Consider the following 22,778-nt stretch of genomic DNA (forward strand, 5'->3'; position numbering starts at 1 on the left):
CTCATCTGTAGGACCTTAGGCCAGTTACTTCTCAGTTTCCTCATCTGCCACATGGGCATTGTGCTTCCTGCTCCCTGGACTCTTAGAAATTAAGGGATAATGTCTGTGAGATATTTTTGCCCCTTGTGTAGCACAGTATGTGGCCCAAAGTTCTCAAGGAGTGGCACTTGTGGCTTTTAGATAATAAAGAGGCCCACTAGGTGGTTTTCCCAGGGCACCTGGGGGGACATCTGCCTTCATTCTAACTGGGCCATTTTCTCTTGGCTTGAGCCTTATATGTACATGGCTACGAATTTTAGGAAACGTTGAAATGTTACTTTCAGTTATCATTTGAAATTTTGTAAAAATATTGCAAAGTAAGAATTTTCTATCAGCGTGCATTATGATTTCAGAGAGATTTTCTTAATAGGGGAAATAAAAATGGCCAAGGATAGCGAGCATGGGACTCAGACGAAGACAGTGGTTCTCAGAGTGTGGCCCCAGAGTAATGTCATCACCTGGGCATTTGTGAGAAACACCCCTCAGCAGGCCTTCTGCCAACACACAGAACAAACTCCTGAGCGGGGGCACCGCAATCGCCCCACGTGGCTCTAGTGCACCCGAAATTTAAGAACCCCTGCTGTGTGGGAAGGGGATGCTGGATTCGGGGAGGGAAATAGTCGTGTTTGTCACAGCAGGTTAAAGGAAGGGCCCAGGGCGCAGCAGGCACACAGCTCGGCAGTTGCTGGTGAACTGGAGACGCTCTTGAGAGTAAAGATGGGGGGCTGCGTGTGCAGATGGCTGGCTGCCTTCAGGTGTGTGTGGAGTGGGGCTCCGGCTGCGCAGTCACGGGTGATTATGCTGTCTCGGAAGTGCAGTCTTTTGCCTAGTGAACAAAGAGGAACCTTTTTCCTTGGGTTCCATGGCCCTTCCATTTGTTCCACAAGTTTGCGCCACTGTGTGGAGCCATCCCAGGATTATAACGAAGGGCAAGACTTATTTGGCCTTCGTTGGAACTTACCACGAATCAGGGAAAGACAGATTTCAACAAATGACTCTACAGGTCATTGCAGCTGTGACAAATGTGCAGAAGTGGAGTGCAGCCACGCTGGAGGTTTCTGCACCACTACACACGTTTCTCAGAAATCAGATTTTTCAAGTGACTGTCGGTTGTCAGATCCAATGGCCATTTCTCAGTCCTCATCTCAGTTGACCTCTCCTCTGCTCTTACGTCACCATACGCATCCTTTTCAGTGTCCTTTGCTCGATGCCTTCTACCTATTAGGGTGCATCTCAGGCCCTTCTCGGACTGGGGCCACTCTCTAGGCGATCTCAGCTGGACTCGGCTTTAGACATCAGGCCTACGCTGACAACCCCGACATTCTCCAGCCGGGACCTCATCTCTGAACACCAGGTGTGGGGTCCAGCTGCCTACGACTGCACAGCTCCACCTAGATGTCTGCTAGGCATTTTCTGTTTAACAAGTACAGGGCTAACCTTTGTCTTCTTCCTGCCCACTCTTTCAGACCTGTGCCCTTTACATCTTTTCCCATTTTGGTAAATGACAGACTTAGCTCTCTACTTCAGGTCTAAAACTTTAGAATTGTTCTTGACTTCTCACATCCCCTTCCAGTCTCACAGGTGTTTGTTTATGTTTTAGCTCTGGAGGTACATCTGGTGTGCAGTCTTTTTTTTTTAAATGTAACTCAACCTATTTTATTTTTATTTTTCAATTACAGAGGACATTCAATATTATATTAGCTTTAGGTGTACAACATAGTGATTAGACATTTATATAATTTATGAAGTGATCACCCTGATAAGTCTAGTCCCCACCTGGCACCATACAGAGTTCTTACCATATTATTGACTATATTCCCTGTGCTGTACTTTATATCCCGTGACTATTTTATTTCTTTTTTTTTTTCTTATTAGTTTCAAGTGTAGTGGTGTGCAATCTTGTTTGAGATGCAGGGACTTGCTGGGAAATTTTCACACTCCAATGAGGTTGTGCAAATTAAATCTTATTTAAGAAGTCTCACTGGAATAGCCTGGCATGAGAGATGGTTGTGGCTTAATGGTCCCCCAATTGCCCGAGTGACTGGGAAACGGGGAATGGATTTTTAAAGATAAATTAGCAATACTTACTTCCTGGTTGTATTAATTTGTAGAAGATGTATAAAGTAGTAGCAAAGTAAGAAAAAGAAAACACCTGGAGTCTTACTGCTCCAAAGTAACTATTATAGTGCATTCTGGTATTTTTCCTTTCAGTAATTATTCCGATTATTCCATGCACTTCCTTTTTTTTTTTTTTTTAAAGAAGAGACCACTTAAGAAAGTAAAAGTGAGTCTTTGTAATTAGAGTAGATGTCAGAGGAGCCCAGGACTGCAAATATTTGGGGAGGCTCTAGAACAGTTTGTGACTCTTCTAGACGTAACACTATGTTCATAGACTTGAGAAATTGGCACTATTGTCAGGAAATGAGGTTGAGAAGCAAGTTGAAGTCCTTGTTGGGCTCTGAGGCAGCTGCTGATTGTGGCAAGGATAGCTGCAGGAATGGACAGGCTTGTGGATTTCAGTGTCCTGGATAAAACTGGCATGTGAGCGAAGATGAGTACATGGGTTTGGGTTTGCATAACCTGGAATATCTTCGTTGGCCTTCTGGAATTTCAAGTCAGCTCTTAGATGTTAAAGAGAGAATTCCAGAAGAAGGCAAATCCAGGGCAGCTTAAAGTGATATGTATTCTCCTTCCCTCTGGGCGCTGCGAAGTCTGGGGTACTCAGAAAATCATAAATCATCACAGATTGCAGAAAGGATAAGCCTGGGCGGTCAGTGCAAGTAACTGGGGTAGGCTTACAAGTAAATTCTAAAACAAGAAAACTTTCTTCATTTCCATCATCCCATATGCCTTTGCAAAATGGGTTGGAATCAGTTTATGAAAAAGAGCAGGGCGGCTGGTTTGCTAAGTGTTTAGAGCACAGTGCTCATAACACCAAGGTCGCCGGTTCGATTCCCCATGGGCCAGTGAGCTGCACCCTCCACAACTAGATTGAAAACGACGACTTGACTTGGAGCTGATGGGTCCCGGAAAAACACAGTGTGCCCCAATATCCCCCCTGCAAAAAAAAAAGCAGACCCCAGTTCTGGGCAAGAAGGAGTAAGTATGTTCTAATGCGCCTCTCCCAGTGCATGCAGCTATAAAACTTGAGCATAATACATGGAATGGCTATTGGAGGGTTCTGAAAAGTAATAGTAGCAGGTGGATTGTAGAGGAAAATCAGAATTTGAAGTACCACTGAATGGACTGAGTTGGCACTGCCCCCCATATTTCCCAGCCTGAATTCAAGGTAGCCCTGAACCCAGAAGTGGTGTTAACATGGACAGAGAGAGTGCTAGGAGAGGCTGTCTAGTTCTGGGCTGAGGAGTGGGTCCCCAACACTCAGAGAGAGTGCATAAACTCTGCACTTCCTTTTTGTCTTTGTTCTCTTGCACTCCAGCCTTCAAGCAATCTCATGGTAGCAGAGCAAGGGCTGGCAGGAGCCTAAAACTCAGGACGGGCAACTGATTAGAGGAGCTTCATTCCCAAGAAGGTGGGACCAACCCCTGATACTTTATTCTCTCTCCACACCACTTGGCCCCAAGGTGGACATAGTTGCGGGAATTGCATAGCTAGAGAACCAGAAAAAGGGAAGCTGAGGGAACCAGCAAGTGCTGGGGGCAGTATGCGGAAGAAGTGCACGGGAAAGTGACCCTTTAAGGTTGTTATGAGCTCCTGGGCTTACTCCCAAGTTGTGGATACATGGATCCGACCCCAATAGCATACCCAGACTTTGAGAACTGAACTTCGCAATATACCAGCGCACAGGTCCCAGGCTGGCCATTGGGTGTTGCACAGGAAGGATTGATTCACCGGGGACGGCAAAAGCTTTGAAAACTCCACAGACTGGAGCCACAGCTCACAGAAGGCTGATTGGAACCTGGGTCTGGAATCCAGCCAGCTCTTTTTCTCTTTCTTTTTTTCTTTTCCAGCCAGCTCAAACTTCTTTTTCTTTCTTTTTAATAATTTTTATTTTTTAAAAATTTTTATTGGGGAATATTGGGGAACAGTGTTTTTCCAGGATCCATCAGTTCCAAGTCAAGTCGTTGTTTTCACTCTAGTTGTGGAGGGCGCAGCTTCCTGGCCCATATGGGAATCGAACTGGTGACCTTTGTATTATGAGCACTGCACTCTAACCAACTGAGCCAACCGGCAGCCTTTAATTTCTTACTAAGACAAAAATATCAGCATTTTCCATAGGGGTTAGATAAGACCCAGAGTCTCAAAACACGATATTCAAGATATCTAGAATGCAGTTCAGAGTTACTTGGCATATGAAAAAGGAGGAAAATCTCAACTCACTTGGGAAGAGACAATGAAGACACCAGTGCCAAGACAGCACAGGTGTTGGAATTATTTAGCAAAGACTTTAAAGCAGGCCTTAAAATATGTTCCAACAAGTAAGGGCAAACGCTCTCGAAATGGGAAGATAGAAAGTATCAGTAAAGAAATAGAAAATACAAATAAGAACTACATAGAAATTTTATAACTGAGAAATACCGTAACTGAGATAAAAAAAATCACAAACCCAAAACCTAACTGGATAGGCTCAATATCAGAATGGAGATGACAGAGAAAAGAGTGAACTTTAAGCTTTATCGATAGAAATTATCCAATATGAATAATACAGAGAAAAAAGATTGGGAAAAAACGGACAGAGCCTTAGGGACATGTGGGAGAATACTAAAAAGTCTCACATTTGTGTTACTGTAGTTTCAGAAGGATAGGAGAAAAATGTGATGGAAAAAAATATTTTGGAATAAATAATGGCTGAATATGTCCCAATCTGGCAAAAGACAAACCTACAGAATTGGGGGAGGGGTCTCAGTGAACTCCAAGTAGGATAAAGACAAGGAAGTCCATGCCCAGACACATCATAACCAACTTGTTGAAAATAAAGACCAAAAAATTTATTTTTTAAATCTTAAAAGCAACCAAGAAAGCATGTTACTTATTGGAGAACAACAATTTGAATGACTGATTTTGTCATTAGAAACCATGGAGGCCAGAAGGAAGTGAAACAGCATTTTTCAAGTGCTGAAAGAAAAGAACTGTCAACCCAAAATTCTATATCTAGCACAAATACCTTTTAGGAATGAAAGTGAAATAAAGATTATTTTCAGATGAAGGAAGACCAAGAGAACTTGTTGCCAGCAGATCTAAAAGAATTGCCAAAGGAAAATTTCAGACAGTAAGGACGTTATACTAGAAGGAAACTTGAAATATTAGGAAGGGGAACAGAAATGGTAAATGTCTAGATAAGTACAGATCATTGCTCTCTAAATGAGTTCTTTAAAACGTGTTTGGTTGAAAGAAAAAATTATAATGTTGTCTGGGGTTTTTAATGTGTGTAAATGAAATCTATAAGACAAAGAAAATATAAAGGGGGAGAGAGGAGATATGGTGGAAAAGTTTCCACGTTTCGCCTGAAGTGGTAAAATATTGATTCTAAATAGATTGTGAAACATTAAATAGATATTTTAATCCTGAGATTACTTTATGAAGAGAACCAAAAACCCAGCAAACTAAAATGGAATTCTGAAGTTCAAAAAACTGAAATCAAGGCAAGAAAGAGGACAGAGGAAGGAAAAACAGAAAGCAAGGTGGCAGGTCTAAATTGAAACATCAATAATTACATTAATGTAAATGGTCTGAACACACCAACTGTATGTCTGAACACCTAATTCTCATAGACTGTCAGATGGGTTGAAAGAGAGTGACGCAACTCTAAGCTGTATAAAAGAAACTTTAAATATAAACTGTGTAGATTAAAATTAAAGGATGGAAAAGCTATACCATGAAAATACTAATCAAAATGAAGATGGAGTAAATATGTGTACATTAATATCAGAAAAAGTAGACTTCGGAGCAAAGAAAATTATCTGGGACAAGGTGGGACATGAGCTGATGGAGACGTAATGAATGATTCTAAATGTGTATGTGCTACGTAATAACAGGTGCAAAATACATGCTGCAGCAACTGACAGACCTGAAACCAGCAGACAAGTCCGCTATTATAGGTGAACGGCCAGCGCTCCTCTCTGGATAGTAACGGATAGAAGTGTTGGCAGACTCAGCCAGGGCAGAACACCCTCCAGCAAGTGCACAGCACACATTCTTTTCAAGCACGCATGGACCATTCACCAAGGTAGACCATAGCCTGTGTTGTAAAAGAAACTATGCATTCGAAAGGGTTAAAATGATATAAAATATGTTTCTAACCACAGTGGAATCACACTAGAAAGCAGTGACAAAGATAACAGAACATCTCCCCAAACGTGGCGATTAAACAAGTAATACACTTCTCAGTAAGTCAGAGGGCAGTGAGGAGGACGGAAAATAAGGAAATGTTTGGAACGGAACAAAAATACAACCTATTAAAATTTGTGAGGTGAGGTGCTTAGAGGGAAATTTGTAGTATTAAAACGCTCATATTAGAAAAGGAAACAGTTCTCACATCAGTAATCTCATTTTCTACCTTAAACTGTAAAAGGAGCAAAGAAACTAACTTAGCACTATATCATTAAAGATACAAATATTATAATACGTAGATTAGCCAATTAGCATACTTCATTTTCTTCTGAGGGGGTAAAATGGCTCTGAGTCTGGCAGAGCTGACGTAGTTGTTCACCACACTGGGAGGTACATACTAGTTTCTGGAAGGCCTTGAACTTGGGGATCAGAGAGGCTTGGTTCTGTCATTCGTAGCCAGCTGTATGGCCTTAGGCCAGCGACTTTGCTTCTCCTCTGCAAAGAAAAGCCCATTTTGCCTATGAGGGCCAGGTCAGAGAAAGTGTGGGTGCTCCTGGAGCAGCAGTTGGTGTCCCGTGGAAGTGCAGTAAAGGTCAGTGGTTTCCTTCATGCTGCTCTTCCTTCATGGCTACACCTTCACTTTCACGGGTGGATGAACTTGAAAACATTAAAACGACTGCTGCAGGCGTGTTCAGAGTGGTTTGGAAATGGCAGTTGGTAAAAATCAGGCTTGGATTCCATCTGAAATGGTTTTAAGAGGTTTTTTCAAATTGTAACAGTAATGCATGAAGAAACACCTGTGAAGAGCCAAAGGTGGGCGCTGGGCAGCGTAAACAGGAATGCCCTCTTCACCTGGAGACTCCATAGCCCTTCCCTGGGCGGAGTCTTTGGCAGTGTCTGCTGGCCCACCCCCCTACGCAGGCCTTTGTCTGCGTCAGATTACGCACATGTAAATCTCACCCACATAAGTAGTTATGTGCTGGAATCATAGGCTGTGTGAGTTGTGCACAGTTTCTGGTATGAACACGCCAAGTCCCCAGGAAACTGGCGGGACACTTAACTTGAAGACTCATGCTCTGTGATTGTTTGTAGAGGACGGTCCAAGTTCTAAATCTCCTTTCTGACTGACCTGGGGCTTTGGCGATAGTGTCTGCAGTCCAGTGGCCTGTTGTGTAACCCAAACCAGAAAGGTGCATTTCACGGAACCAGCTGAATCCAGGCAGCTTCCTAGAAAGACCCAGAGAGGTGGCTGTTGGGAACTTGCAAATGCTTTTGCCCTCCCCACGCAGTTTAATGGGTTTTTATGAAAACAGTGACAGCCAAAGAAAACTGCCCTTTCACATGGGTCTAATTCCCAGTGGAAGAATGAGACTTTAAAGTATTTTACAATCTCTTAAACACTGTTGGAGCAGCAGGGGGACACTTCCTTGAGCCTTTTCCAGTGGTCAGTGGGCATGGGCCTGGCAGGCTTGTCCTGTACTGCCCGTGCATAGTCCAGAGCCCAGCACACAGTGGGTGCTGCCAAGGAGGCGTGGTCAGCAAGTGGAGGGGTGGAAACGCTTTCCCTTCTTTCCTTCCAAGTTCTTTGGCTGGTCTAATAATTAAATTGACAAAAGACAGATTAGCAAGAGGAAAACAAATTTAATTTCATGCGTATAGGAGCCCCATAAAAACATGAGACTCAAAGAAGTGACCAAAGCAGGAAGCTTTTATATCTTTCAGACAAAGACACAGTAAATTTGTGAAGAGTTGACGAGACAAAGGTTTTGGGCTTTGGGTAGTGAATTAGTAAAGAAGTAGCAAAGGTTTGTTTATATAGCCTTCTTAGCCCTGAATTCCCGCTGTGAGATCCAGTGGTCTGTAGCAAGGGGGAGTTCGCTGGCCTGTCTGCCAGGATGTTGCGTGCAGCGAATGAACCAGTCTTTCCTCCTTGACCTCAAAGAGCAGCGATGACCTTGTGATAGATGAATCAAATAAGCACGTCAGTCCAGTGGGGATCAGGAAGCCTGGGAATGAACTGGTTAACTCAGCAAACTTCAGGAGGAAGGATTCTGTACCGGTGGGTTCAGCTAGATGTGAAGTCTGATGCCAGATGGAGCTGGAGCAAGGCTGTTTGTTAACTTTGATTTTGGCTTTAAGTTTCAGAATTCAGTGTCATCACATTAGGCATAGTATATAGTTAAAACTTTGTAAACGGTACTCAATGTGGTAAAGGATACTAAAATATATGCCAGAAACTATTGTTAAAGTAACTTTCAGGTTACAGCCTGCCAGAAGAGATAAGCAACTGTTTGGGTAAGTATATCTTAATGCTTATTTAACACATACTTCACACATACGAGGTGTGATCAAACAATACGGTGAATATTTAAGTAAAAAAATTTATTACAGTGAAAGACACATTGCCATTAATCCCCTTCAAAATACCCCCCCACACACACTTCCAACACACTTATCGTTCTTGCCACTTTCTGAAGTAGTTCCGGAAGTCCTCTCTTGTGAGTGTCTTTAGTTGCGTTATTGTAGCTGCCTCGATGTTCTGAATTGATTCAAAACATGTACCTTTCATGGTCGTTTTGACTTTGGGGAAGAGCCAGAAGTCGCACGGTGCCAGATCCCAGGAATAAGGTGGATGAGGACACACCGTAATGTTTTTATTTGACAGAAACTGCTGTACTGAAAGTGATATGTAACACGAAGCCTTTCCATTGTGATCACAAAATATGGTGAGTGCTGCTGCCAAGTGCCATCCAACGGAAAGGCAGGGACCTTCAACATGAGAAGCGGCGTATGGAAACTTAATGACAGTGTGACAAGTTTCAACTTGTTTGGTGCCGTCAGTCAGGTGTGAGCTGTTATTGAGAGAAGGTGTGTTTTAAAGTGTGACTTAAATCATCCTCCGTCATGACAGTGCTCCATGTCACACATGGCTTCTGTTAATGGCAATTTCTGTCAAATCAAAACATTAGAGTGTGTCCTCATCCACCTTATTCACTGGACCTGACACCGTGCGACTTCTGGCTCTTCCCCAAAGTCCAAATGAGCATGAAAGATAAACGTTTTGAATCGATTCAGGATGTCGAGGTGGTCACGACAGCACAACTAAAGACACAAAAGAGGACTTCCAGAACTGCTTCAGAAAGTGACAAGAACAATGGGATAAGTATGTTGGAAGCGAGGGGGAGTATTTTAAGGAGGATTGACGGTAATATGTCTTTTACTGTAATAAAATTTTTTTTATTTAAACATTCACTGTATTTTTCACACCTCGTATCTCACATTTAAGTTGAGTGAGCCTGTGGCTCAGGTTGGCTGACTTCTCAAGTTTGTGTGGCACTGGGTGTTGGTAGGAGGTGTGGAGAGGCCGAGAGGCTGAGAACCTGCGCTTCTGTGAGAGCAGAGCTTCACAGCTTAGCCCTCTTCCAGCTGCAGGAATTGTCTCCAGAAATCACCAGGAACCCCTCAGCAGGCTGTGTGGGCTGCTTCCTGGGGCTTCTGGAAACTTCAGAGGTTCCTGTCAGTCACCCGTTTAATGTAGTAATTGTTTGCTGGTCTGAGTGACCCAGGGCACTGTCCTTGTTCATCTTTATTCCTGGGGCCATGCACCATAAGTGCTTGTTGGAGGGGGTTGAAGGGGGGTGACGCTGGAGTGGGGGAGGGAGGGAGGAATCAGGAGGGGACGGAGGGCCAGCAAATTATTGATTGCGCAGGGTGCGTGTCTCCTCTGTGCTGTGTTCTTAACCAAGTCTTCAGTGGTGAAAAGACCACAGAGGTCCCTCCATCAGAGGTTTTACAGTCTCTTGAGGGAAATTATTATTAATGGAATAGTGACGTAATTACAAGTTGTGATTAAGTGCTGTGAGCAAACAGAGCCTGATGCCGGGGCAGACACTCACAGGGCAGGGAAGTGTTTCTGTGGAATGGGGTTTTAAGACGAGATCTGAACAATTTGTCACCAGCCTTCTTACTAGCTTCTTACTGTTGTGAAGAAAAGTTTCAAAGCTACAGAAGGGTTCGAAGAATGATTTAATGAGCTGCCATATATGCTCCACTTAGAGCGAGCCACTGTTGACATTTTGCCTTATTCATTTTATTGTGCCTCTGTGTTTTAAAAACTAGAACCACTTGAAAGTAAATTGCAGATGTCATGACATCTTATGCCTAAATGTCAGCATACAGCTCCTCAGAGAAAAGACGTTTTCCCACATAACCACGCAGCTGTTCACATACCTAAGAAAATTCTCAGTAATTCCATAATAGCATTTGACCATAATCATGTTCAGGCCATGTTCATGATGAGAATACGTTCTGCTCTCCCCAGTTGCCCTTAGTTATTTGTCCCTTTAGTGTCTTAATAGAAAACAGTTATTCTGCCATTTTTTTCATGTATACATTTACTTTTTGTTTTTGAATGACCATGGGTCAATGATTTATTTAACACATTGAGGAGATGAGTAAGATGGTAAAATTGATAACAAGGGCATTTGAGAAACTAGGTATTTATAGGCATAAAAACAAAAAAGAATTAGAGAAAGATTGCGAGGTTAGATTTAAACAAATTAGTGGGGACAAGAATACAAACTTTGAGGTTATCTTTTCTACTAGGCATAAATCTACAAGTTAATATGTCACTTTGCAATTTCTGGGCTCGAACCAAGTAATAAATAGCAAAGGTACATTCTCCTAGAGAATTTAATAAACTTTAGGCAGGCATATTAAAAACACCCAGGTATCAATTGAACAGACACTACTATCTCCTTGCCGTGCTTTTGTCTTATTTCCAAATTTTGAATACTTTTTGTTAAGGCTTTCTTAAGTCCTTCCAGCCAGAATCAGCCTCTCCACTTTTATCCCATTGCTTTTAAAAAATGGCTTTATTGAGGTTTAATTACTATACCATAAAATTCACTCATGGTATGTGTTCAGTGATTTTTCATAAATTTATGCAGTTATGTAAGTATCATGGCAATCCAGTTTTAGAATATTTTCTTCAAAAAACTTCTCTCGTCCCTGTGTGCAGTGGACCTCCAGCTTCAGGCAAACACTAAGTTGCTTTCCTTTTTCTCTGCCTTTTTAAGAAATTCCATGTAAATTCAATGTAAGTGGAATGATGCTAATTCTCTTTTGTGTGGCGTCTGTCACTTGGCTTACTGTTGTTGGGGTTCAGCTGAGTAGTGACCGGTATCAGTAGTATGTTCCTTTTCATCGTGGTGTCAGTGCTGTTTATTCCTTCTTTAGTTAATAGACTTTTGGATTGTTTTTGGTGTTGGGCGATGATGAATAATGCTTCTGAGAATATTTCCATGCGAGTCTTTTTGTGGATGTATATTAATTTCTCTTGCGTAGGTTCCTAGGAGTGTGGTAGGTGTCTATTGAACTGTATAAGAAAAGGCTGAGCTGTCCCGAAATGGCCACACCTACCCGTGACTTAGGAAAATTCCCGTTTTTCCACATACTTGTCACCACTTGTCACTGTCCGTCTCTGCTTGTAGCCTGGTGGACATCATAGGCTCGGTCTGAGTGAAGAAGGTTCTGGTGGTGATTTGGGATGCTGCTACCCAGAAAAGCAGCGGGCACAGCCTGGTCCCGACCGTCCCAGGATCGCACGTTCCCGGCGCAGAGGACGGAACAGCCCCGGGTGGCCACAGACCGAGTTCAGGCCTTGACATTGGATCCATGGGCGGGCGGACCAGAAATAGTGTTGACCCTACACGGACTTTAAATGCTTTGTAATTGGGGTATAATTTGGAGACCGTGGAATGCGCCCATGTGCGGCGCGGTGTTGAATTACTTTGAGGAACTCGGTTCCGTCACCCCCTGGACAGACTCGCCCCGGCCGCCCTTGTCCCGGACGCCGCCACCAGCCGGGTCCCCTCGGCGTGCCCTGTGCGCGCCGCCCTTGTCACCGCACCGGCCTCACTGTGGGAAGCAGGGAGCCCAGAACGGAAACTGGCCTGGTCGCCAGTACCCGGAGGCTGCTGGCGCCAGCAGTTTGCTGTGGTCCCTTTAGGTAGCACGCATTTCTCAGGTAAAAAAATCGTCCCCGCAGAGCTTGGCTGTGGGCTGCTGGGCGTTTGCTGCTTCCCTTTGAGAACGTACGCTTCCCGCGTGACGTGTGCGGGGGAGGCAGCGTCACGAGCAGGGCGGCATCGGGGCCGCCGGGTGGGTGGTGGGGCGACAGCGCGCATCGAAACCGGCCGGCGTCGTGGGCCCCGCGTCCTGAGGACGCCAGGCCGCCTTCCCGCCCGGGACGGGCACGGGGACGTCCCTCCTCGGTTCCCACTCCGAGGCGCGGGGCGGGCGCCAGGCCGGATGCGCCGACACGGAGCGCGCGGATCGGGGGCGCGGCATCTGCGCGCGACTGAGCGGCCTGGCGCCCCCGCCCGCGGAGCCGGAGCCGGAGCCGGAGGAGCCGGGGGAGCCGCAGCCGGAGGAGCCGGAGGAGCCGGGGGAGCCGCAGCCGCCCCGGGGCCCGCCCGAGCCGCGCTCGCCTGCTGGCTGGGGCATGGAGCCGCCGGCTGCGCTCCTCGGAGCCGCGCGCGTTCATGGTGAGTGGGGCCGGGCCGCCCGCCTGTCGCCAGCCCCGCGCCCCCGCGCGTGCGCCCCCGCGCGTGTGCGGCCCGTTCACGGGTTGCAGCGATCTGCAGCTCGCGGGGGCCGCGGGGCGCGCCTGTCTCCTCCCCGCGCCCTTTGTGCTGTGAGACTGTCCTTCTCCAGCCGGGTTCGGCGTTAGTGGGCGTAGCGGGGTCGGACAGGCCCGCGTCCTCGCAGCCCGCACTCAGGATGCCGTCGCATCCTCTTGTCAGTTAGGTCGGTCCCGGCCAGCGTCCCGCTTGGAGGCCAGAGCGGCCTCGGGGTCCCGGGAGAGGCCTGTGCGCGGAGGTCGGGATAAAGCCGTCAGATCGCGACAGCAGCCAGGCTCCTCGGGCCCACAGCTCAGTTCTAACGCGGTGCTTTCACCAGTCCCCGTGCTCCCTTTTCGTGTTCTAGGTGTTTTGTAAGGGATGTGACAATTAGAAAAGGTCTCTTGAGAGCTGAGTTCCCAAGTGCTTTCTGGGGAAAGTGGCGAAGGAAGTACAACACTCCGAGTATGAGGAGCCCCTGGGGGTGGGCAGGGGTCCGCCCAGCGTGAGCTCCGGCCTCGGGCTCGCCACGACCGGCTTGGGAAGGCTGAGCATTTGTAAGACCGGTGCGGGCCACTCTCCCCCACTAACACGGGCACAGCACGTCTCCTCCAGATTCTAGGACAGCGCCCCTCTCCCCCCAAAACTGCTTGTTACAAATGGGAGAGTGTTGCAGGAAGTTCTCCTGCGTTTAGTCCTCACCGCACCCCATTGTTCAGTTCCCTTATGGGAATTACTGTGAAAGGTAATTTTGCAGTAGCACAGTGACAGGAACACGCCCTGCCCGTGTCTGGGCTCCTGCTCTGGCTCCCTGTCTTAGGTTAACTCGTTTTCATTTAGTCGATGAGGGAACAGGCTTGTGGGGTGGGCGGTAGGAACGTGCTCTAGGTCACGCTGCTGGTGGGGAGGTGGGGAGGCGGGGGTTCAGACCCCGGCCCAGGCTGCCTGGCCCTCAGCCTGTGCATGCGTGCTGGCTGTGCTGTCATGGTTGTCGGTTCCTGTCAGTCTTTGAGCAGGTGCATGTGGTGACCTGCCTGCCATGCTTTGTTCCAGACAACACCTCCCAAACCCTCAGTGGTTGTTGCGAAAGACTGATCTCGATACTGCTGTACAGTTGAGTGAAAGCACAGGTGTTGACTGAGGACCCTTGCTCCTTCTAGCTCGGGTAGCTTTCCAGGAGGCCGGGGGCTCCTACGGGCGAGTATTAGCATAACAGGCTGTCTTTACAGCAGCCTCCAGCCCGCTTGTCATCCTACAGGAATACATTCTTCCCATTGTTTGAGACTCTCCATCTCTTCTCCCTTCTCTTAAAACAGATGTCTGTTGAAGTAGGTGTTTCCTTTATGGACTGGTGAATTACACACTTCCGTCAGGCGTCTCACGCCCTTGTGCTGGCCTTTCGCGTGCTCAGACCGGACCCGTGGTGTAGGTAGACCCTGCTGTCAGATGCCTCTCACAGGCTCTCTGTTCCGCACAGTTGACGGTCTGCCTCTGCCCAAGTCCAGCGCGTCCCTCTCCCTCCGTGCCTCTGCTTGTCCCACCAGCTCTAGGTGGCTTATTGCTGAGACCTTAAAACTTAGAGCAAAACAGCCTCGCGTCAGCATCACTCCCCGTGTGAAGTGCTCTGGCTAACCCATGAAGAAGCCTCTGACGTGTATCTCTTGGCTGCTGCTTGTGCTGTCAGGATACCTCGCCCTCACGGCCCCGATCTCCGCTGTGCTTCGTCCTCTGATCTTAGATGACACCCTTTATGGGACGCTTCCCTGGAGTCCCCCAGCCGTAGGCATCCTGTCCTTGGGGCTCCCATAGCAGAGGCTTACCTTTTCCTGGCAGTGTTCATTACCTACCCTGGGTTCATAGCCTCTGCTGGCGTCTTACTTGCCCCTACTGGAGTGAGCCCTTCAGGGCGGGGGGCTGCAGGTCTCCTGAAATGCTGGGCCTCCTGTGGTCCCTTCACAGATGAGGTCCTTCTCCTCTTCCTCCTACTGCATGGCCCCCTGCAGGAGGAGCTGAGGTCCTGCTTATTTACCCTGCTGACCGCTTTTGTCCTGGCCCTGCCCTGGGTCATCCGACCACACCCCACAACTTAGCCCCTGATCAGGAGCTAAGTTTAGTTTGCTTCCATCTCAGGGGTGTTGGTCTTGTCTTCCCAGCAGGATACGTGGTGAACTGTTTGGGGCAGGGACTGACCTATTACGCTTCTAAATTAGTAGCTTGCAAGGCTTTTTGACATGACACTCCCCTCCCCCCATTAGACAATTTGAGACACAGCGCACAGATAAAACTCAATATAGAAGTGAAACAAACTGGCCTGACTATGTGCACTCTGATATTTTTTATTGTTTATTTTTTTAAATGCTGGCGTGATCGCTTAAACTGATTTGCCCCCAGAACTTTGAAGAACCCTGTTCTAAATTCCTTCTCGGGTTATACAGGGCGTAGGAATCCGAGGCAGTCGCTTGAATGGGTGATTTATATTGATGAGCTGCAGGGCTGCTGACGAGCACAACGAGTGGCATTGTCTCGCAAAACTTGATCCCAGAAGAGTTCCCCGGAGAGGAAAAGCTTTGGACTGAGGCTGGGGCTGTCCTGACATTTGGCTCGCAGAGAGGGCTCCTACTTTAGTGGGAGGCCATTAACGTGTGTCATCTCATCGCACCAGCACAGGAGCCCTCAGAGATGGTACCATTTTACAGATGAGAAAACTGGGGCCGAGACAGAAGCGAGATGATTTGCCTAAGGTTAGAGCCAGGACTTAGAGCTAAGTCTTGTTGCTTCCGATGGCCCAGCTCTTGCCACATCACAGGCTGACCCCAACGTTGATAATTCACAGCTGAAAGTTGCTTTTCCAGGGATGTTTTATCTGCCGCTGTGCCCCCCACCCCCACCCCCCAAGGATCCAAGGATCCTTAGAGTGAATAGTCCTCTTTCTTGTCTCTGAAGTTGGTTTGTCTGGTTTGGAAACTGAGCTCACTGTTGATACCTCTGGGTAGCTATGGGAGACCTAGATTTGGAGCGGGACCTGTAACAATTTCCAGTGCCATTCGTATTCGGGAGTGCTGTTTAGAATTGGGAAAAGGCTTTGCGTGGAATTCCGGTACGGACAGGCCAGGCCAGGCTCCTCTATTTGTTTTCTTTGTAATCATGCAGAGTTCCCGGTGATGAAATTGTTCCTGTTTGTCCTGCATCTGCCCTGAGTATTACAGGTTGTGTCAGAGTTGACAGGCTTGATGGAGGCTGACTGTGAATGCTGACATTACTCGTGCGTCGTGTCTGTGAGTGGCTTGCGTGAGTTCTGCAGAGTGGCAGTCTGCGGAGACGTGGGGCTGCAGAGGCAGAATGCTCGGTTCTCATCCTAGCTGCCCAGCCGGCTGCCATGGACATCTCTGGGCCTCCACCTTCTCATCTGTGACATGGGACGACTGCTCCCTCCGAGGGCTAGTGTGAAGAGGAAATGGAGCCAGCTCAGTGTACGAAGCCCTTGCAGAGGGCTCGGCTCGTTATCCTGGCTGCTGTGGTTCTGTGTTCCTCAGAGAGCTTCTGAGCGCTACTGCAGAGAGCCGGGGTTTCCGGGTCACGAGCCAAGGTCTCGACTTCATTTTACGCCTTTCTCTTTTTCACGTCTGTGCTGTTTGCAGACTTTGCCGGGCTCCTTGGTGGTGTCGGGCCCTCAAGCACTTTTCCTGCCTCTTACAGTTGTGGCAAGTCCGAGGAAAAGATGTATGGTGGCAGGCAGTGGCCAAGCAGTGCTCCCTCTGTGCCAGGGGCTGTGCCGCGGCTTCACAAGCCTCTCCTGGCCCTTAGCCCTCCCTGGTAGGTACTGGTTCCTTTCTGCAGATGTGAGAACGAGGGTCAGGGAAGCTAAGGGCTTTGCTGGAGGTCACAGCTGCTTCTTGGTGGCTCTGAATTTGCTCCCTGACCTGTCTGGCTCCCCAGGCCACATTTAAGCTGTGTGGGCCTCGGACTTTCCTCTCTACAGCTACACGCCGCTTTGTTCGAGTGTGTTCACAGAGAAGGCGGGCCTGCTCAGAGGGGCAGGCGGCGAGCCCTGCACGCCCAGCCCCTCGCTGGCTGTGTGATTGAGGGCAGCTCATTTTGAACCGCAGTTCCCGTATGTATCTGTAAAAGGGGGTGACACTTGCCGTAGAGCTTGTTACAGACGTAAAGTGAGACAGTGTGTGTGAAATGCATAAAATAGATGGAAATGGGTGTCCCGATTCTGGGACACCAACTTTGGGGCTAACTTCTTTGGCCTTGGCAGATAGTAGTTCACTAGACCAGGGTCAGCAGGTGAGAGCACTTTACGGGACATCATTCCTGATTCTTGTTAAAATGCAACGCGCCTCAGGCTCTGTCACCACACAGCTTTTGATAGGCTTCCTATAAAATTCAAGATTTTGACATCCAGGCTCTGGGTTTGAAGCTCCTGGTGGCTGGTGCCGTGGTGAGTGGCAGCTGAGCCTTTTTCTCAGCTTTTGGTAAGCGGAGGTCATTTCAGTGTGTTCGTGGAACCACTGGAAGTCAGGGTACACAGTTCAGGGCATCGGACCTCGTCCGTCCACATGTGCAGAGACTCCCCACCCAGCTGCTGCTGGGTGCGCTCCCTTCTCACGACTTGTGCACTTTGAGACCCTTTCCATGTTCAGAAGCCTCGTTAGGCTTTTCTGGCTGAGAATAATTGCTTGTCAGATCATTTTACCAGTAACACCCCTCTTGGCAGCGAGTGTCAATAAAATTCATTTAGTAATTAATCACTTTCCACTCATGACACTGCTTCTATCATTATCCAGAATGGTTATTTAGATCTTAGGTTCACTACTTACTTGTGTGTCCTACCTTCCCAGCTAGATTGTCTTCTGTGAAGGGAGCCTTGACTATACTGACAAGAAAATGTTGTTTTTTATTTTAATTTGCAGAGGACTTAAGGGTACACACATGGTCTCACACACACAGAATTTCAGAACCCGGGCTCTTTGGTGCCAACTTGCTTGGCTCTCCTGCACTCTTCTGGTTGGGTGTTTGGAATGTGGGTCACCAGGTGTGACAGAGTTTTCGTGGTTGCAGTCCAGGGGACAAATGAGTGAGTCGCTGCGTGAGGCTGCTCGTAGATTTCCAGGACATGGCACAGTTGTTTACGTACCAACTTGCAGTGATGGCCCCATACAAAGGTGTTCACCATTTCTTGTTTGATGTTTCTGGTTTAGGAAAATGAAACAGCTTTAACCACCTTTAGGCAAAAGATTTTTAACCTGTTCAACATTTCAGAAAAGATTTAAAGGTCTAACAAAAATATGTAAAATGTTATGGGATAAAAGGAAATGGATTAGAAATGGAGGACGGGAGTGGGTGTATGAGAGGAGGCCGGGGATCAGGTGGATGCTAGCACTGGCTGTTGACCAGGCTCAGAGCTTCCCAGGGGCCACGGTGATAATCAGTTAAAACTGAGTGTCCAGAAAACATACCGCTCACTCAGGGGAAGCCTAGGAGACCTGAGATGATGTTTGCGGGTCCTTATAAAGGGGCAACTGGGATGAGATCCTTAGTGACTTCCCCAGGAAGGGAGGTCCACGGGCCTTGTATCAATAAGTGATGAGGTTGCAGGGCTGTAGGACCCCTTTCCTGGGCACTTTCCCTCCTGAATAGCCAACGTTCAGAACCGGCTTACAGGACTTCCTAACAAACCCTTTGCTGCATTCAGAAGACCAGGCCCGAGTTACCCTGCTGTCTCTGTCCTAGGAATATGAAGACAAGGCTGGACGAGCTAGCAAGCCACCCTCTCCAAAGCAGAATGTGAGGAAGAACCTTGATTTTGAGCCACTTTCCACCACCGCACTCATCCTGGAAGACAGACCAGCGTGAGTCCTAAGAAGAGTCTGTAGAGTGTTTGCTGTAGTAGATAAGTACCACGTGCTGATTACCTTGTCATTAGAAAAGAGGGGAGGAGAGCAAGCATGTCACTCATTCAAAACGCCGACTTCCTCCTTATTCCCTGTATTAACTAACACGGGTTCTAGAATGAGAGTAGATGACTGACTTGGAAAACTGTCCTTCATCATAGAAGTTTTGCCCAGGATTTTTCATTCAGGTAATTTTTCACTTTAATGTAGCATTTACAAATACTGAAATAGCTATTCTAAACTACAGACAGGTTTGTAACTGAAGTGGTGTGGGGGGGCACGCCTGTAGTGCCGAGCAGGGCCTGGGCTAGCCTGCTGGGTACTTGGGGTCTGCAGGAAACGGGGTCTTAGCAAGTCCCTCCCTGCTGTCCATCTGCTTGAGGAGGAGACGGGTTTGTGTTTGGGGGTATAAAGGGATTACTCCATGGTACCAGGCCACACCTACTAGGTGGGATCACACAATACGGTGAAGGTTTAAATAAAAAACATTTATTACAGTAAAAAACACATTGCCATTAACCTCCCTCAAAATACTCCCCCTCACTTCAAACACACTTATCCCATCGCTCCTGCCACTTTCTGAAGCAGAGCTGGAAGTCCTCCTGGAAGTCCTCTTTCGTGAGTGTCTTTAGTTGTGCTGTCGTGGCTGCCTCCATGCCCTGAATCATTTTGACTTTGGGGAAGAGCCAGAAGTCCCACGGTGCCAGGTCTGGTGAATAAGCTGGATGAGGACACACCGTAATGTTTTGATTTGACAGAAATTGCTGTACCAGAAGTGATGTGTGACACGGAGCATTGTCATGACGGAGGATGATTTAAGTCACACTTTCAAACACACCTTCTCTCAACCGGAGCTCACACCTGACTGACGGCACTGGACAAGTTGAAAGTTGTCGCACACTGTTACTCAGTTTCCATACGCCGCTTCCCATATTGAAGGTCCCTGCCTTTCTGCTGGATGGCACTCGGCAGCATGCACCGTAGTTTGTGATTAAAGTGGAAAGGCTTCGTGTCACACATCGTGTCTGGTACGGCAGTTTCTGTCAAATCAAAACATTACGGTGTGTCCTCATCCACCTTATTCACCAGATCTGGCACCATGTGACTTCTGGCTCTTCCCCAAAGTCAAAATGATTCAGGGCATTGAGGCAGCCATGACAGCACAACTAAAGACACCCACGAAAGAGGACTTCCAGAACTGCTTCAGAAAGTGGCAAGAATGATGGGATAAGTGGGTTCGCAGTGAGAAGGGAATATTTTAAGGGGGATTAATGGCAATGTGTCTTATACTGTATAAATTTTTTAAAATTTAGACATTCATCATATTTCTTGATCATACCTCATATCTCTTTTGAAGTATTGAGTTTCCATACAGCATTGTGTTTGATTAGAAAGATTCCACTGCTTAAAAAAAAAAAAAAAAGATTGTAAAACATTGGACTAGAATTCCCAAGATTCCTGCCAACCCTGAAATTTTAAATTGATAAAATATAAAGAAGAAACATGTCTTGTACTGTTAATTTTTAGTCCTTGGAAATTGTGGATGTGTGGCTAGATGGGGAAAGAACCCCTGAAATTGAGGATTAAGAGGGTAGATGGAGACTTGGTAAAAGCCAGTCCTGTGAGGACGAGTCCTTACAATGCTCTCTGAAATGCGAACTGTGCGAAATTGGGCCGTGTTCTCCCGCTTGAAATGACAGGCCTTCCGAACGTCCGGGGAGTGTGGGTGACGCTGTGAAAGGAGCTCGGCAGCCATACCTTGTCGCCCTCCCAGTTGTCAAGTGCAAGCACGCTAAGCGCACATTCCTGACAGAGAGCATGCATTTTATTTTTTTAACAGGATTTGAAGTTGTTTAGAACCATGGTATACATTTGTGTGAAAAACAAGCATATGGCCCACACAGCTGATATGAAACTTGCACACTTCAAAAACTGGCCAGGGAATGTATTCATACACATATGTAATATATATTCATACACATACGTAATCATACCATCAGGGTACCCTCCTTCGGGATAGCTGTTGACAATTATTAGTGCATTGTGGTCAAATCAAAGTTTCTTTGGAGATTGAAGTGAAAAATCCTGAGAGATTCAGTTTAGCTATATTGCAATTATGGGTAATTGCCATACTTCAGATTTTTTACAATGAGTTTACTTTTGTAACAAAATATTTTTAGTTTATGAAAGAGCTGACTTTGTCAGCTGAACATATTTAGTTTTTGGACTTTGAGCTTTTCAATTTTTTAGTAAATATTGCTTCAAGTTTTGTTTCCCTAAGAATTTTATTTCGTATTTATAATGGTGCAAAATCATTTATTTTCTATCAAGAAATCTACCAGCGAAGCCAGCTGAAGAAGCTCAGAAACACAGACAGCAGTATGAAGAAATGGTGGTTCAGGCCAAAAAACGAGGTAATGGAATTCACACGTGTCTGCTTATGTAAGGCAGCACAGGATTTTGTGTCTTTCTGGTTATTTTCTTTTTACCATCTGGAGCCCTAGACCCTGTACTTGGGAGAATGCTTTAATACTTTCAAATTGATAATTTTCCATCAAAAATGTGTGTGTGTACTCAGTCTCCCTGCCTGGTAGCTTTAGTGAATTGACACCAGAGAAGAGACTGTGTAGGAGGAAAGTACTAGACGGGAGAAGGCCTCATCCAGCAGTAACCAGCAGGTCTCTCCGTCGCCTGGGCGGTTTTCCTTGTTCACAAAAAGGTGTCATGGGATTTGATAAAATCCCTTGTCGCACCTAAAACCCCTTGGTTTTCTGATGTTTAAAAAGTATATCTAATAAACATAATGTGGTCTGTAACACAATGGAATAGTATTCAGCCTTAAAAAGGAAGGAAATTCTGGAACATGCTATACAACACGGATAAACCGTGAGGACGTTATGCTCAGTGATATAAGCCAGTCACAGAAGCACAAATACTGTGTGATTCCACTTCTGTGAGGACCCCAGAGTAATCAGAATCATAGAGACAGAAAGTAGAAGGGTGGGTGCCAGGGGCAGGGGAGGCGGGGACAGGGGAGTTGTTTCATGGGAACAGAGGTTCAGATGAGAAAGTTCTGGAGATTATGGTGGTGGTGGTTGCTCAACAGTGTGAATGCTTAATGCCGCTGAACTGGACACTTAAAAATGGTTAAAATGGTAAATATTATGTTATGTGTATTTTACCACAATAAAATACAAAGTCATATGTAAGTAAATTAAATGTGTGGTATTTCTCAGAGTTGCTATTTATGCACTAAGAGTTGCCTTAAGCTGCGAGAAGTGAGGACAGAGGTTATACTGAGAAAGGGACTGGGGGGTGGGCCCACGAAGGACTTCGGGCGTTCTGGAGCCGCCAGAACGTGGTAGGAAACTACCTGTTTCCTGCTCGAGCTGGTAGTTTCATGGGTTTGTCTGTTTTGTGATCATTGATATGTTTTATTTGTATACCTTTCTGTATGTATGTCATATTTTAAAGCACGCTAAAAGATGGAAAACTCCTGAGCATTCTAAACTCCGTAGGGCATGAACCGAATCCTAGGGATGGGGGTGGGGGTTCTCGCTGCTCTCCCTCAGCACCGTCTTCCTGGGGGTTTTGCAGCGTGACTGAGAAAAATCACCGCGCTTGAAAATGGTGGAGGTCGTTAGCAGATGTTTTCTTCTTATTTTCAATTGTGATTTCTAGAGCTGAAAGAAGCCCAGCGGAGGAAAAAGCAGCTGGAAGAAAGATGCAGATTAGAAGAAAACATCGGGAACGCTGTCCTTACTTGGAATAATGAGATTCTGCCTAACTGGGACACAATGTAAGCGATGGCAGTGAGCACCCCGAGACTGTAGACCACTGTTTCTGGAATCTGTAGGTAGCAGCTGCATTCATCGTAGCTCACACCACAGCCTTCGACAAGATGACCTAGTAGTTTTAAGTGATGTAG

The 22,778-nt window shown here is 46.7% G+C and overlaps 1 protein-coding gene across 4 annotated transcripts in view; it reads left to right on the forward strand.

Annotated features, from left to right (window-relative positions):
- Positions 1-22,778, forward strand: part of TBC1D14 (TBC1 domain family member 14) — a 97,400-nt gene that overhangs the window by 48,575 nt on the left and 26,047 nt on the right. For 3 of the 4 annotated variants that reach the window (XM_081050940.1, XM_081050941.1, XM_081050942.1), the window contains 3 exons: positions 18,690-18,808; positions 21,182-21,264; positions 22,532-22,649. In XM_081050940.1, coding sequence (XP_080907066.1) covers positions 18,690-18,808; positions 21,182-21,264; positions 22,532-22,649 — 320 coding nt within the window. Of the gene's footprint in view, positions 1-12,722; positions 12,879-18,689; positions 18,809-21,181; positions 21,265-22,531; positions 22,650-22,778 lie in introns of those variants that run through there. The other variant, XM_081050943.1, reaches the window with a different exon arrangement.

Source organism: Rhinolophus hipposideros (genome assembly GCF_964194185.1).
Source record: "Rhinolophus hipposideros genome assembly, chromosome: 1".
Taxonomy (NCBI): Eukaryota; Metazoa; Chordata; class Mammalia; order Chiroptera; family Rhinolophidae; genus Rhinolophus; species Rhinolophus hipposideros.